Genomic DNA, 16,104 nt, shown 5'->3' with positions numbered 1-16,104 from the left:
AAGGTTCTATAACTCTCCATTCTCATTCAGTTTCGATGTCCTACATTATGTGTAGGATATTATCAATTTCATCAATGTTTTTGAGTGAAAATGTGTGTTCAAAATAGAGTTTGCATTTAACTTCAAAATTTTTCACTTCTTATAAGTCTAAATCTTCATGTTCAAAGTTGATTTGTTCGAATCAATTTGGTCAGTGTTACAAATGCATCAGATGACATTTTCTCCTATCCCATGTTTATAATCTCAACCACTTTGGTGCTTTGGATAAAGAATGAATTTAAGTACATATTGTGAAGTTCCAGGTTGCTTCTGATTTCTTACTTGTTTAAACTCAAATTATTTTCCTTCTTTTCATTAATTCAGTTCTTTAAATTACATATAATTAGAAGCTAAGCAGCTTTATTAGAAAAAGTCAACTGGAAACCTTTGAAACATGAGTATATGGCACTTTGGGAAAATCTTACCTAATGCAGAAATCCGTCACACAAGGTTTCATTTGTGTTGCTTGGTCTGTCATGAGCATGGTGTGTCCCTTATTATATAGTTGTCTTAGGAGAAGCTCTGAAACAGATCTATGTAAATTCACACAGTTACTAAGCAAGTATAATCTTTCCTTTGATGTCATTTGTAAAATAATTTCTAATTTTCCAGTGTTGAAAAGTTTAAAAAAATGTGCACCAGAGAATTATGAAAATTCAGTATTATACAAATCTTATTATCTTTTAAATATTTTGCAACATTCACAGCCCAAAGGAAATTTTTTCATAATTTCATATTTTTAAACTGTTGTTTTGCAACTAATGACATGTCATTTAATGGATAGCATGTTCTCTTTTATCATATTACTTAAAATAATGATACCTCTTATAATCAAAGGATAGATTCAGTAAAATGTGATATTTACTTTTCTGACTACCTGAATATATAGATGGACATATCTATAGCTTCATAAATCAAATAGAAAAATTGACAAACACAACATAACAATAAAATATATGTTTTGCCTCTCTAAAGTAATTTGAAATATCTGTAAAAATGACATTTAGTAAGTATTGCTGGTGATTTGGATTTGTTGCTATTGTACTCCAGATATTCTATGAGAATACCTCCCTTTTAAAATCAGTCTCTTAAATGTTCACCCTTATAGGAAGGAGAGGTCATGACTTTATGATCTGATCAGTGAATTTGATTTTCCTGCAGGAGCTCTCAGTCGGTGAGCCAGCCAGAACCTTCAGAAGACAGTGATTTGGCTACAGCACTACATCGCCTCAGCCTGCGTCGACAGAACTACTTAAGTGAGAAGCAGTTCTTTGCTGAAGAGTGGGAACGGAAGATCCGGGTTCTAGCTGACCAAAAAGAGGGGGTTAGTGGCTATGACACCCCCACAGAGAGCCTTGCATCTGTTTGCACCGACCAGTCAGAGATCACAGACCTCAGCAGTGCCAGTTGCCTTCGAGGCTTTATGCCAGAAAAATTACAAATCGTCAAGCCCCTTGAAGGTAATAAGTCAGTAAGGGCTCTGTCCAAACTAGGCAGCATTTGGACTTTCCTTTCCCTGGACTTGAGATTCTGTTGTAACTATAAGAGCACTGTGTGTGGAAGATATATTTTCAAATCTCACTGTTTGGCTGATAGGGCATTACGTGTTTTGTGGAAAATTAGTAAATGAGATCAGCGTTCTCTAAGTCATCGTCCATCGGTTCTTTTCTGATACTTTTAATATAAATATGAGGGGGGAGGAGGAGGAATCTTTTCCTGTCCTTTGCTAAGGACTGTCATTAATAGCAGTTTCCATGGAATGAAAAATGAAAATGAACTGGAGATGATGCCTCATGTCCATCTTCCTATTCGAAAAAGAACTCTATATCCAGGAACAATAATTACTTTGGGGTTTGTATGCCTGCATTTTTTTTTAAATTTCTGTTTCAGTTCAGTTTTTATTCTAAGGTAGTACTTGAATTCAAAATAAATTTCTTTGTTTTATGGGATATTGACAGTTCTCAAATGAGACTCTGCCATTATCATAACCATTATTATAAAAGAATTATGCATTAAACAAAATTTGGGGTAGTTAGCCTATAAGGATCCCTCAACTCAAAGGTTCCATAACTTAGTTTGATGTAGGCATTTGTCAGAGTTGTCATTCTTAGGATGAAATGACTGTAGTGATATAATTAGATGCTGCATCTGGTGCAGGTGCTTGGGATGAGTGTTCACCAGGGACCCATACACTAGAACCAAGGGAATGTATCCTTTTTATCATTTTCATTTTCATTTGCTTCCTGGGAACCCAGAGGAGAAAGAATCATGAGCAAGATGGGGAAATACATAAAGAAATTACTGAAAATTCAACTTATCTCCCAACCTAGGAGCCTGGCTTTTGGCTTCCAAGTTTATAAGCCCTGTTCCAGGCCAGGGGAGTATTGATTTTTATCACCAGGGAAAACACAGCCCACCTCTCAGGTACATCCCATCCTTTTCCTCACTGCTTCAGCATCCTGATTCCCATTAAGAATGTCTTCTTGGATTTTTTCCCCTCCCCTTCTTTAAATATCCTTTTATAAAATTTACTTATTTATTTATTTTGGAGGGGATACCAGGGATTGAACTCAGGGGAACCCAACCACTGAGCCACTCTCCGAGACCTATTTTGTATTTTATTTAGAGCCAGGGTCTCACTGAGTTGCTTAGTGCCTTGCTTTTGCTGAGGCTGGCTTTGAACTTTCGATTCTACCTCAGCCTCCTGAGCCGCAGGGATTACAGGAGTGTGCCTCCATACCCCGCTAATTGTCCTTTTTAAAGTTGACTTTTGAAATCGGTTATTACACCCCCAATGTCTTATCAGTCTTTCACAGAGAATTTTAATTTGCCAAGCTTATTAACAAAATATTAAGATCAATAAGTAGTTTTATTACTATCATTATTACTATTGCACACATAATTTTAACTTCTGTTTCAAGATTTAAGATGCCTCTCTTTTCCCTTGGCTTGTACATTCAGGATCACAAACTCTACATCACTGGCAGCAGCTTGCTCAACCAAACTTGGGAACTATTCTTGATCCACGACCAGGTGTCATTACTAAAGGCTTTACCCAGTTGCCCAAAGGTGCCGTCTATCACATCTCAGATTTAGAGGAGGATGAAGAGGAGGGCATCACTTTTCAGGTTCAGCAGCCTCTTCATATGGAGCAGAAACCTACAGTATCCAAACCAGTAACAGGGATCTTCCTACCACCCATTTCTTCAACAGTTGGACCAGTTGCAGGTAAGAAGAGTGCTTGGTTGAACATGGCCTAGTAACCAGTAGCTTTTTGCATTCTGACTGATCAACTGGCTTCCTCTGCTCAAATCTCACTGGAATGTATTCAGTATTAGATTTAAGATAATGCATATCTGTGGCACTAGTGACATTCTAATTCTCTCTACTTTATCTCAGCCATGCCTTCATGGATTGGGCAGAGATAGATCAATTCAGTCAGTTTGCAAAAGATTTGCATACCTTTTGGTCTCAGTATCTGTTAAAAATTTTTGAGAATTCAAGACAGTGTTTCTATGAGGGTTGTGTTACATCAGTTGATATTTGCTGTTAGAAAACAGCTGGCAGAAGTAAGAGATTTTTTTTAAATATTAAATCACTTAAAAATAATTACCTGTTACACAAATACTATGCTTTTTTTTTAAGAAGTAATAAAAATTGGGGTTTTTTTTAACAGTTTTACAAGTCTTTAGTTTCTGACTTAACAGAAGGTAGTGGAATTCTCATTATCAGTATCTACATTCAGTCTTTCACAGTATGTTGTTTTGATTGAGCAATACAAAAAAAATTGCAGCCTCACATAAACATGTAGAAGTTGAAAAAGGAAAGAGTATTTTAATAGTCTTTTCAGGTGTTTATTGATATTCTTCAACATTATAACCAAAACTTGGTCCGTGGTAGTGTCTTGAACATTTATAGCAGTGTAGATTCTGAAATTCTATCAGTGAATTTTCATACTTTTGTTACATAAAACGGATTGGTCCTGTATTTTTAACTTATTTACACAGGCACAGTTTTGAAACATGTATTGGTCATTAATAAAATACTGGTTTAGTGAGTTATGCAGATCTTCTAATGGTTGACACATTTCATTATTTTATATTGAAATTGTATTAATATCACCACCTCCCAAAAGAAAATTCTTAAATATTAAGAAACTTTCAAGCTCTCTAGTGGTAGATACAAGTTTTCCAAAACTCTGATTTTTATTTGAAACCTACAATTTTGTCAATGGCAGAAAATATTATTGTTATTTCTTTTGAAGGAGTAGGTTCATTTCATTCGTTTTGGAGAAAAATGCCTTCCAGATACCCAAGACTGACTAACTATAGCTTACCTCTTATTCTTTCAAGTGAAAATGTGGCTTCCTGGCAAAATTTCAACTCATCTGCACAAATGCTTTTTCTTTTAGATAATCATTACCTTGATGTGCAACAGAAGTACTAACACATACTTCATTTTATTGCATGGCATTAAGATTTATGGGCCAAGATTCAAGATTTAGTAAAGAATTTTTACCACTTCATCAAGGGCATTCTTAGCTAAATCTGGCTTCTTTTTTTTTTTTCTATTACTATGAGTGCATGAGAATGAAAATACAAGTATAGTTTGGAGACATTGCCTTGATTTGTACTAAAGAGCCAGCAGTTTTACCCACCATTGCCTTTGCACCAACAGTGCAAAAGTCAATTCCCTATCATAGCATTACTGTAAAAGCAGCTTTGACCACACTTTGAAAATCACAGAAGTAATTTAGATGACTAGATGTTGATTTTTTTAATGTATTTTTTCAGAGTGTATTTTTCTCTCATTGCTAAACTATTTTTATGCCTTTTTATTTACAGTTTTAAAGTTTTGAAGGATTAAGCTAAATACTAACCAGTTAATATTTGTGCATGCAATCTTTTTATTTTATTTCCATATTTGGGGATTTTTACTACAAAAGGCAGATGATAAGTGCTTTAATATTAATAAATAATGATGAGCTTCTTATAATATTAACCTAGTCTTTCAATTTTGTGTTTGGCTCCCTGAAAAATCTCATTTCAGTTTCAACCTCAAACCCAGGAAAGTGTCTGTCATGCACGAACTCGACATTCACCTTCACCACCTGTAGGATATTACATCCCTCTGATATCACTCAGGTTACCCCTAGGTAAGAGGGCCTGGGAAATCCGGCGCCTCACATAAATTTCTTTATAAAATTACCTTCATTTTAATTCCCAGAATTTTAAGTAATGTTCTGTATAATTTGTCTTTAGACTATTTTCACATTTTATTTTCTCATTTGATCATTTTAACTCTTTTTTTTTTTTTTTTTTTGTGGTACTGGGGATTGAACCCAGGGCCTTGTGCATGCAAGGCAAGCACTCTACCAACTGAGCTATATCCCTAGCCCCATTTTAACTCTTTGAAGTAGACAGGATAAGTGAGTATATATTGTTTAAAATGAAGAAACTGGGACATTGAAAGTTGAAGTGACTGGTCCAAGGGCAGACAGCTAGTAAATGACCCAGCCAAGGCTATATCCAGAGTTAGCCATACTGCAGAATTTGAGGGACCAGTGCCCTGCACAATACCACCTTCACTTCTGACACCACCTATAAAGTTCAAGGGGTTTCTACAACTCTGTCAAGTTTAGTAATTTGTTAGAACTCACAGAAAGCTGTTTTACTTGTTTTATTACAAAGAAAGAACATAGGTTAAAATTATCTAAATAAAGAAATGTATAGGGCAGAGTCTGTGAGGTTTCTACACATGAAGAATCTCTTGTCATTAGGGAGATTCTCTTGTCATTACACTCCTGGCATCAATGGGTAACAGTGTGTGACTCAAGCATCAGTGTCCAGAGTTTTACTGGTGCTTCATTGTGTCAGTATAATTGGTTGATTTCCCACATGGTTGAATTCAGCCTCCAGTACAACTGATATTGTATGACCCAAAGCTTCAACCCTAAATCACACTATTGGTCATTCTGGCATGGCCAGTCCTCAGCCTAAGACTATTTGGTGTGGCCAGGCCCATCTTAAGATCTGTGACTAGCTCCCACTCTAACCAAAGACGTTCCTATAGACTGCTTCCCAAAAGAGCTGAGGACAAAGACCAGACCTCTCTGGGCAAAGCCAAATTATTTACTGCACAAGCTTCTCTTGAATGTTGTTTCCATCCTGCCAATTCCCAAAAGAGTCTGTGGTAGCTTTCAGAGACCCATTGACTGTTGTAGGGATATTGTTAACTAGAAGTAAAAAAGAAAGAAGATGTAAAACGGAATCAAGGGTACAAAATGGGTACAGGAATGAAACCTACTGCACAAAATGTACCATAAAGTCTCATATACTAGATAAGATGATTCATGCATTTGAGTCTTACTTTCTAGCTTCCAGTGTGCAGGGAAATAAGATTATGATTTTTAATATCTGTAAGATAGAAATAAATCAATTGTTTATGGAAGCATTTAAATGATTCCAATCTACAGTGTTCTTACAATCACCGAGATAATTTTTATAAAATTCGTTCTTGAAGGGACTTTTAATTCGGGTTGGTACTATCATATGAAGTATATAATTTGGGAAAGGACAGGCAAATCTACAGTGAGATAAGATTATTAAGTGTAGAGATGGCATAGAGAATATGGACTGCACCAGATCAGAGGTTCTCAGTTGGATTAATTTGACCAAGGAAGGAGTCAAACTTGCTTGACTAGCTTCTATACGAGTTGGTGCTACAGAAATTTGCATTTTTTTTCTAATCTTTAAAAATATTGAAATTGTGATACACTGAGCATTTTGTAATAAAGTGAAAGTTTATTAAATACTGATAACATTTGTTCAGGAGAAAATTGGCTAAAGAACTCTCCATTCTGTCACCATTTCCTTAAGTACATGATTTCTTATTTAGTTTTTCTTCTTAACTGAGCATAAAATAAGAAGAATGAGACTAATGGTTGCCAAATTTTTAATTATTTCTAACTTCCTAAAAACACATGTTCTAAGTTAATGTAGAGAAAAATTTATTTCTCAAGTATTCATGTATTACTACTGTTTGGAATTAACATTTCTTGGAAAATGGGAATTGAATAGTCAGAGGTTTGTTATTTCTCAGTGATATAAAACTGAAAATTTGCTAGGCACAGTGGTACTTACCTATAATCCCCGCTCCTTGGGGAGACTGAGGCAGGAGTATCATAAGTTCAAGGCCAGCCTCTGCAACTTAGTGATACCCTGTCTCAAACTAAAAAATAAAAAAGACGGGATATGTAGCTCAGTAGTAGAATGCCCTTGGGTTCAATCACCAGTATAAAAAAAAAATTAAACACCAGTTTGGGATTGCTGTTTTATTCTTAAATACTCTCTTCCTGCTTCTTTCTTTGAGCTCTGGATTCCCTTCGCTATCCTGTGGAAGTAGTGGGAATAGTTCATCGAACACAGCTATGAATTCTCCTGCCATGTCCTATAGACTCAGCATTGGTGAATCCATCACAAACCGACGAGATTCTACTGTAACCTTCAGTAGCACCATGAGCTTGGCCAAACTTCTTCAGGAGCGTGGCATCTCTGCTAAAGTGTACCACAGCCCAATTTCAGAGAATCCCCTTCTCACGCCTCTTCCAAAAGCCCTTGCTATCCCTTCCACACCTCCAAATTCCCCATCTCATTCACCATGCCCCTCTCCCTTGCCCTTTGAGACCCGAGTGCATCTCTCTGAAAATTTTTTGGCCTCCCGTCCAGCTGAAACATTCCTCCAGGAAATGTATGGCTTGAGACCTTCCCGGAACCCTCCTGATGTTGGCCAGTTGAAAATGAACCTAGTGGATAGGCTGAAGCGACTAGGGATAGCCAGAGTCGTCAAGACCCCTGCCAGCCAGGAGAATGGAAAAAGCCAAGAGGTAGAAATCAGCCTACAAAAACCAGACTCTGCTGTTTACTTAAATTCCGGTAGCAGCTTAATGGGTGGACTGAGAAGGAATCAGAGTCTTCCAGTCATGCTGGGTAGCTTTGGTGTCCCTGTTTGCACATCCTCACCCAAAATGAGTATCCTGAAGGAGGACTGAAACTCATCATTAACTGAACCCTTGTACAGATTAGCACATGAAGGATTGATATGCACTGATACAAGCAATCTAGTCTGACTTGAGAGAAAAGGAATGTTGCAGAAGGGTTGTGAATGTGGAGAGGGCAGTGGAGGTGTGGAAACAAGATTGGGCTGAGGTCCCTGTGGATGAAGTCTGGTAAATTGAAAGTAGAAACGAATGAGCCATGAGTGTTTGGAGAAAGAAAAGAAAGGTTTAACAATCTTTCAATTGAGTTTTCTTGTCTTGAAAATAAAAAATGAATAGAAATTCAATAGTATTAGAACACACCAGAAAACTGAACTTGCCGATACCTTTACTTCTGATGAGCATAGCAGGATGGGAAGAGAAAAAGAGCAACTTTGACGGTCACTCAGAGAAAGCTCTTCCAAAAGGTTGGTGTGGTGATTTCAGTCTGTTACTCGGATGGTAGCGAGATGCTCAAATGTTACTCTGCTAATGTCTGGTTAAATCATGCATCCATCTAATGGTGTGCTCATAGCATTCGCAAAACAAGGAATTTTATCTTTTTAGTTAGATCATAAGTTGAGACTCCTTTTTTCCTGTTTTCAGGCCTTTGAGCCACTGTGAGCTCAAACGCCATCCAAATTCCTTCATATTAATGATTATTGAAAGCTCATTTCTAAATTTGTATTTTTATACAATATCCAAACAACAACAAAAAAATGTGGGTAGGAGTTGGGAGAGATTTTCTTTAAGAAGGAAAATATGGGTAAGTTGGAACCAAGGAAACTTGTTTTTAGAATATTTTTGTTGGATAATACAGTGGCCAGGAAAGACAAACATCAAGTGCATGTCTTTCAAATTTTCTTGGAGGCTAGAAGGGGTTAAACCAAAAGTGCAATCCATAGGAATTAGGTTATGTTGTATATTTACATGCGTAAAAAATTTTTTGTAAGGAAAGTTGACCACAACTTTTTCCAAAGTGCGCTATGCATATTTTTCATGAAAGATGATGTGTATTTGCACAAAAATTCTCAGGCACATTAAATTATTATAAACTGAAGTAAAACCCAGGTGCTTGCTTTGAGACTATATTTTGTTGTTGGTGGTGGTGGGGTTTTTTTTCCTAATAAAACATACCTGCCTCATACTTAGTATCCATAGAATTAGAGGACAAACTTTATCATGGAAAAGTTAAGCTTCTTTTCTCTGGGGTTCTTTTTTGACAAACTGAAATAGTAAAGTGAGACCATGAGATTAGGTTTCAGTATTCAGCAGTGTGATGAAAGCCTGTGAATTGGGAAGAAGTCTTTCTGTTTTGTGAGTGTTGCTGATCAGGGTCTGTCCCTCATCAGGTGGCATGGCTTTGTATGACTGGGGCTGGAATATCATTACATGAAAAATATGATAGGGAGAAGGTGGGGGAGGAGACTTATTACTTTGTTCATGAAAACAGGAGATGCATCACTTGATCTTTCTGGTGCTTAATTTGCAATTGCTTTGTTGCTTTGTCCTGAATTAACTGAAAGACAATTTTCAATTGCTCTGTCTCCTGTGGTACCACTAGTACACCTATTCCCAGGCCAGGGATGGTCCTTCCTCTCTCCTTTTGAGGTGCCTCCCCTATATAAAGAGCTACAAGCTCCAAAGAATTAAAAAACCAACATGCATACCCAGTGGTAAGAATGTATGAGTTTTTCATAATTTTTAGAATCTTTTAATAAAACTTTTCTAAATAAATTCCTCAAAAACTAAGGGTGGAGAGAGAACTCTTCCCATTCTTTCCCCTTCGCTCAGCCGTGCTGATGTCAGCAAGCATACACGCACACAATCAGAAAGGATTCCAGGCAAGTCAGTAAGGCATTAGAACAGAATTGTTGAATTTCCTAAATATCCCAACTCACTTTTTTAAAAATGGCATTTGAATTTCTACTCTGTAAAGTAGCTCTGGGGTGCTTACTTTAGCCAACTCTTAAAGCTTTTTATTTGTTTCCTAAGAAAGTAATCTTCCTGTTGCCTGGACATTTATAATTTCAAAGCAACATCAGGAAGTAGGAAAACATAAGGTTAGGAAGTAATAAAGAATGTTAAATTACCAGATTTACATGCATATTATATAAATCCCTTTAAATTAAGCTAGATTTTGTAGTGTTCTGTGTTGAGCATAATTTTTTATAATCAATGCCTAAATGATCACTGGAAGCAGAGTGGGTATATCAGCAATCAAATAAGAACATCTGATTAAAGAAAACCAGACCTGGGTTTTTGAAAATTCAATTGATACTGATGTCATCGGAAACCATAATTATATGCTGGTGCATGCTTGTCTCTAGAAATGTATCCTATCTTAAAACTGGGTTTTGCTATTTTTGAAGTTTCCACTAAAATCATTTTTGGTACAGCCTGAGAATCTGCAAAGTATAGTAAGAACTAGAGCCTCACAGCAAGTTCTTCCTCAGTTTATCTTATATGCTTTGGTTCTATTTGTGGTTTTTTCCCTCTGGTGTTAGCTGTATCTGTAATTTCGTGCTAGTTTAGGAAATCCCAATCTTTTTTTTTTTTTCCTCCAACAATGTTTTCAGTGATTAATACCTCAGGTATTTCTGAGTATCCTGTTATCTAGTAGGAGAGATAACTTTCTTGAGCTCAGAATTAAAAGTTCTCCTGAATTAGGAAGATCCCAAATCTTAAGTAAATAGCTGAAGGCATGGATCTTTAGGGAGAAGTTAATGATTATTGTTAAAAGTCATTTTTTAAAAACATTTTTGTGCTGTATGCTCTTGATTTGACATAAATGGTCAGACTTTGGCAAGAGAGGAAATAAATTAGAGACGCACAACAGAAACCTATTCTCTTTTATAAAAGGTATATTTTGCACAGTATTCAAAGTTTGTTTTTTTCTGACCGTTCTAGTACGTAGTTAGTAGTGGGTGGTTCTAACATCTTTGGACATCTGGAACTAGGGCTGTCAGTATTTAATGTGCTGTCCCTTGCACAGGGATCTGTTCTCTATGTGTACAACAGCAACAGCACAGTGTTGTAACTGAGCTGTTGCGTCACAGAGCACAGACCCCTGGGAGTAGGCACAAGTACCCTCTGTTTGGGACAGCCAGAGAAATACCATTTTGTGATGTCTGGGATTTGACTTTGTCAAACAACTCTTTGTGCACCTTCCTTTGCTTTGTAAAATGTAAATCAGATAATAAACATGAGAAGCTTCTTAAATTTTCCTTTGTCTCCCTGTGTTTTGTCCCAGGTCTTGCTCAGATGAGCCTGCACTGTCTCTTCTATGTTGTTTTTAGTTGAAAAACTACATCTACTTGTTGAGCCAATACACAAAACAGACCAGTAACACAGTCAAGTAGTAAACAGATCTTATTGTATGTCACACATACTTTTTTAGAAGTAGTGTCTCTCTATCCCATATTTCCTTAGCAAAGTAATAGTAGTAATAAACTCTAATGACTGGGGATGCAGCTCAGTGTAGAGCACTTTGGTAGTGTGCCTGAGGCCCTGGGTTGAATCCCCACCACTGCCCAAAAAAATAAAAATAAAATCTGAAGTTATTGGCGTGCAGATATTAAGTATGAGAAGATTCAGAAGTGTGAAATAATTCTTTTCCACAATTTTCTCTTGAGATTCTTAACCAGTTAGAAATGGTTTCCAAGAAACTAAATTTAAATATTCTTGGCCTCTAAAGAAAAGGTCCTTCTATATTCTCATCTCCTTCACAATTTCTGTATTTTGGGGACTGAGGTTGTGGCTCAGTGGTAGAGCACTTGCCTAGCATGCATGAGGCACTGGTTTTGAGCCTCAGCACCACATAAAGATAAATAAATATGATATTTTCTCCATCTACAACTAAAAATATATATACATATATTTTTAAAATTCTGTATTTTTAAAGACTCATCCATATAGAATTTTGCACAATTTTGTGAGGAATAAATTCAATATAAGACTCTTCTTTTGGGCTGGGGATGTGGCTCAAGCGGTAGCGTGCTCGCCTGGCATGCGTGCGGCCCGGGTTCGATCCTCAGCACCACATACCAACAAAGATGTTGTGTCCGCCAAAAACCTAAATAAATAAATAAATATTAAAAAATTCTCTCTCTCTCTCTCTCTCACACACACACACTCTTAAAAAAAGAAAAGACTCTTCTTTTGAGGGGCTGGGGTTGTGGCTCAGCGATATAGCGCTTGTCTGCATGTGCGAGGCACTGGGCTCAATCCTCAGCATCACATAAAAAAATAAATAAAGGCATTGTGTCCAACTACAACTAAAAAATATTTTCAAAAAGACTCTTCTTTTGATATGAAATTCAGTAACACTCTTAGCATCTTTAATAATGTGTCTTTTTTCATAAATGAATATCAGTAGATTAAGTCCAGAGACCTTTTGATGGGGGTAAAGATTTGGGACTTTGCTCATTTTCTTTTCTGTATATTAAGTTGGAATTATGCTGCTGTCAAGTTTTGTGTGTCTTTTTTCATTAGCTTATAAAATTAAGGGTCAGAGGGCCACAGAACTTTCACATGAACAAAAGATGCCAAAGTATAACAGCTGGTTGGCAAGCATTGTCCACAATAGCATAAAGGGATTTTGTTCTTTATTTTAAGAAAGTGTAAGTATGCATAAAATGATATTAGATGTTAGTAAAAAATATATTACCTGAATATATAAAAATCAAAGTATTATTTCACAAAAGTTAACTTTCTTACCTCAGCAAAACACTAAGTGGTTAAAAAGCAAGATTTTCACGTCACATGCAAACAATCTCATATAGCCTCTTATATGGCTATTTTCACCATCACATAATGCTACTGGGGATTGAACCCAGGGGCACTTAACCAATGAGCCACATCCCCATCCCTTTTTTATATTTTAGTTAGAGACAGTTCCAAGTTGCTTAGGGCCTCGCTCAGTTGCTGAGGCTGGCTTTGAACTCCTAATCCTCCTGTCTCAGCCTCCCAAATTGCTGGGATTATAAGTGTGTGCCACCACACCTGGCCCATAATCTCTTGACCTATCCAGTGGTATGAAGATTTGGTACTATGCTTGGTTCGAGTCCCATCTGGACTTACAGATGAGGAATCAGGATTCTTATTGTAAATTGTTCTCCAGCCACCATATGCAGTTTTTGCAAATATTACTCCAATATCTAAGTACCTGTGGAATTAAAATTAATGCATTAAAAGAAGCAAAAAAAAAATGTTGAGCACATCTGGAAAACAGTATTCCCTCGTACATGAATCTGACGCTAATGCTGAGAGGTTTTGTAAGTTACCTTTTCTGTTACCTAACTCCTGCTGCCCCAATCCCTTCTCCATTCTAAAGCAATGTCTATCTGCGACCTTAACAGATGAATAAATCACAAATATCCATAGTATTTGGATGTAGTCATCTTGTTTTGAAAGTATTGTGGTTTACATATGTGGTATCCCCGAAAAACTTGTGTGTGAGTCAATCCAAGAAAGTTTAGAGGTGAAATAGTTGAGTTATGAGAGTCTTAACCCAGTCAGTGGATTAATCCATTGAGATTAATCCGGTGTTAATTGTAGACAGGTGGGGTGTGGCTGAAGGAGGTGGATCACTGGTATGTATTTTATTCCCTGGTGAGTGAAAGCTCTCTCTGCTTCCTGAGTCGTGTCCTGAGCTTTTCTCCTCCACACCTTTCCACCATGATGTTCTGCCTCACATCAGGCCCAAAGCAATGGAGTCAGCCATTTATGACTAAGATCCCTGAAACCATGTTTTTATCACATCTTTTGGTCACAGCAACAAAAAAGCAGACTAAAACAGAAGGTAAAGAGCAAGAGATGTGGAAAAAAGCATTCCCTGAGGTCTGAATGATGTTCATGATGGGAGCTGATGTTTAGCTGTGTGGATCTTGCTGTTGCAGAGCTGAGCTCCAGATCAATGAACCAAGGTGTCTGTGTCTGTCCCTGCTATGCCAGGGCTCAGAAGAGTGTCCCCTCTTTCTAGACATAAGGCTTTCACATGATTCCTGCACCTCCTGTTTGGCCATCAGGAACAGCTAAACGAGTCCAGAAGAGTTAGCATGGCACCCTAAATTAGATCTTGAAATACAGGAAATGATCAAAGGGAAGGGAGAAGGTTTGAGACAATTGCAAGCTCCTTAAGAGAACACTGCCTTTTCCACACTGGGAATAGTTTCCTCTCACTTCCTCGCAACTGATCACACTTGAGGGCCACAGCATCAGACAAGATGGTGTCCCTTCCCCCAGTGTACACAGTAGTTTGGGTAATGTAATCAGATTGTTAAGACATAGTTTCTCTCATTCATCTCCCTTACACTTAAACCCTCAGTGTTCTGGCCTCCTCTCACCTCTGTTCCAAACATAAAGCCATGTTTTTTGGCAGAAGACACTGAGAATGCCATTTCCCTGAGCCCAATCAAAAAGAAGAGTGGCTAACCCTCGGTCCTGAGAGCTTCCCTTCCCTCCCCTCTGCCGTTTTGAGAAGCGGTAATCTCTTGGCCTCCTCACATGGTGGATTCCCTTCAGCAACCTCTGCCCTCCTGCCTTTGTTATCAGCCTCGCCACTCAACCCAAATCCTGCTGCTGCTAATTAATCATAAATAGAACTTAAGTACAGAATTTTACATGATAAACGGACTCTATTATCTGACCCCCAGGTGGAGATGGACTTGACTAGATCAATAGTGAAATCTACCAATTTTCCTCTTTGTACTATTTCCTCCTTTTGAGCTTTGAACACCTGTCTTCAGTTGTGGCAGTGCCAGAGGAACCATGAGGCTTCCCTCAGTCTGTAAGGGTCCGGCGGAGCGTCGGAGGGAGAGACCACACAAGAGACTGGCTCCATGCAATTGGCAAAAGGGGATTTATTGGGGATCCATTCCAGCGCGCTGGGGCCCCGTGCTCACTCAAGAAGGAAGAGCAGCCCGGAGCCCCAAGCAGAGGTCAAGCAGAGCTTAAGTACACTTTCTGGAGAGGGCGGTGGGCTTTGCATACATCAGAACAAATCATCATGAGGCGCGGGAAAATTGAACAACAACTCTGAGACGTGATTGGCACATTCATTGGCGGGAACAGGTCGGGCAGGGATGATTGGTCACTCCTAAGCGGGATACACATTCAAACTGATTGGTTCGGGCCCTGTGAGGAACTGCACAGGGCCCTAGGCTAAATGGCCAGTAGGGCGTTGTTTTAACTATCTCAGGAATCTGGGTGTAACAGAGGAACTTAATAATACCTAATCTTTTACATTCAAGCTTTCCAGCTTAGAAACTTTACCCTTTCAAGTCAATACGCTGGGCCTTAGAGAGTCGGGTTTGCCAAATCTGTGTACTGATACGGATGGCATTGCCTTCAGACTTCGTATTTCATAAAGTTAATAAGCCTCTTTGACTTAAGCCACTAATAGGCAAGTAATAGTTGTACATATTTTAACTAACCCATGGCCCACCTTTTGAAAAACGTCATTGTAAATACTGGTGTTTCTTAGGGCTCAGTTCTAAGAAGACCCTGTCTTCTTATATGATACCATCTTCCTGCATCTGCTGCCTCAGAGTAATGTTGCCTACTACTTTTAGATTGCCTTGTATACCCCTTATAATGGAAAGAGGGCATCCATAAACAATCTCCTAAGGGGAGAACCCAGTCTTTCTAGTAAGGATAGACCTAATCCTCAACAAAGCAATGGGAAACACCTGGTCCCAGTGTAGGTAGGTTTCCTCACACAGTTTGCTTAATTGTAACTTTAGAGTTTGGTTCATTCACTCCACCTTCCCAGAACTCTGAGGACAGTATGCTGTGTGTAACTTCCAGAGAAGGAACAACCCTTTTGCTACCAATTGTATCACCCCAGCCACGTACCCTGGCCCATTACCCAGTCCCATAATGTTTAGGATTCCAAGCTGAGGAATGATTTCCTTTAGGAGAAATGGGGCCACTCATGTGCCTCCTCTGTGACAGTAGGGAAGGCCTCTATCCAGCTGAGAAATTACACACAAAGACTAGCAAATACTTAATTAACCCCAAACCCAAGA

The 16,104-nt window shown here is 38.1% G+C and overlaps 1 protein-coding gene across 3 annotated transcripts in view; it reads left to right on the top strand.

The window, feature by feature from the left end:
* The window catches only part of Trak2 (trafficking kinesin protein 2), a 58,077-nt gene extending 46,777 nt beyond the window's left edge, over positions 1 to 11,300 (top strand). For all 3 annotated transcript variants that reach the window (XM_026405315.2, XM_026405314.2, XM_026405316.2), the window contains 4 exons: positions 1,201 to 1,499; positions 3,001 to 3,267; positions 5,089 to 5,194; positions 7,411 to 11,300. In XM_026405315.2, the coding sequence (XP_026261100.1) occupies positions 1,201 to 1,499; positions 3,001 to 3,267; positions 5,089 to 5,194; positions 7,411 to 8,089 (1,351 nt within the window). In that variant the 3' untranslated portion in view covers positions 8,090 to 11,300. The remainder of the gene's footprint in view (positions 1 to 1,200; positions 1,500 to 3,000; positions 3,268 to 5,088; positions 5,195 to 7,410) is intronic.
* Positions 11,301 to 16,104: the final 4,804 nt, after the last annotated feature.

This window comes from Urocitellus parryii, chromosome 1 (genome assembly GCF_045843805.1).
Source record: "Urocitellus parryii isolate mUroPar1 chromosome 1, mUroPar1.hap1, whole genome shotgun sequence".
Taxonomy (NCBI): domain Eukaryota; kingdom Metazoa; phylum Chordata; class Mammalia; order Rodentia; family Sciuridae; genus Urocitellus; species Urocitellus parryii.
The sequence above is the reverse complement of the archived record's forward strand: the minus strand, read 5'-3'. Positions and strand labels throughout refer to the sequence as shown.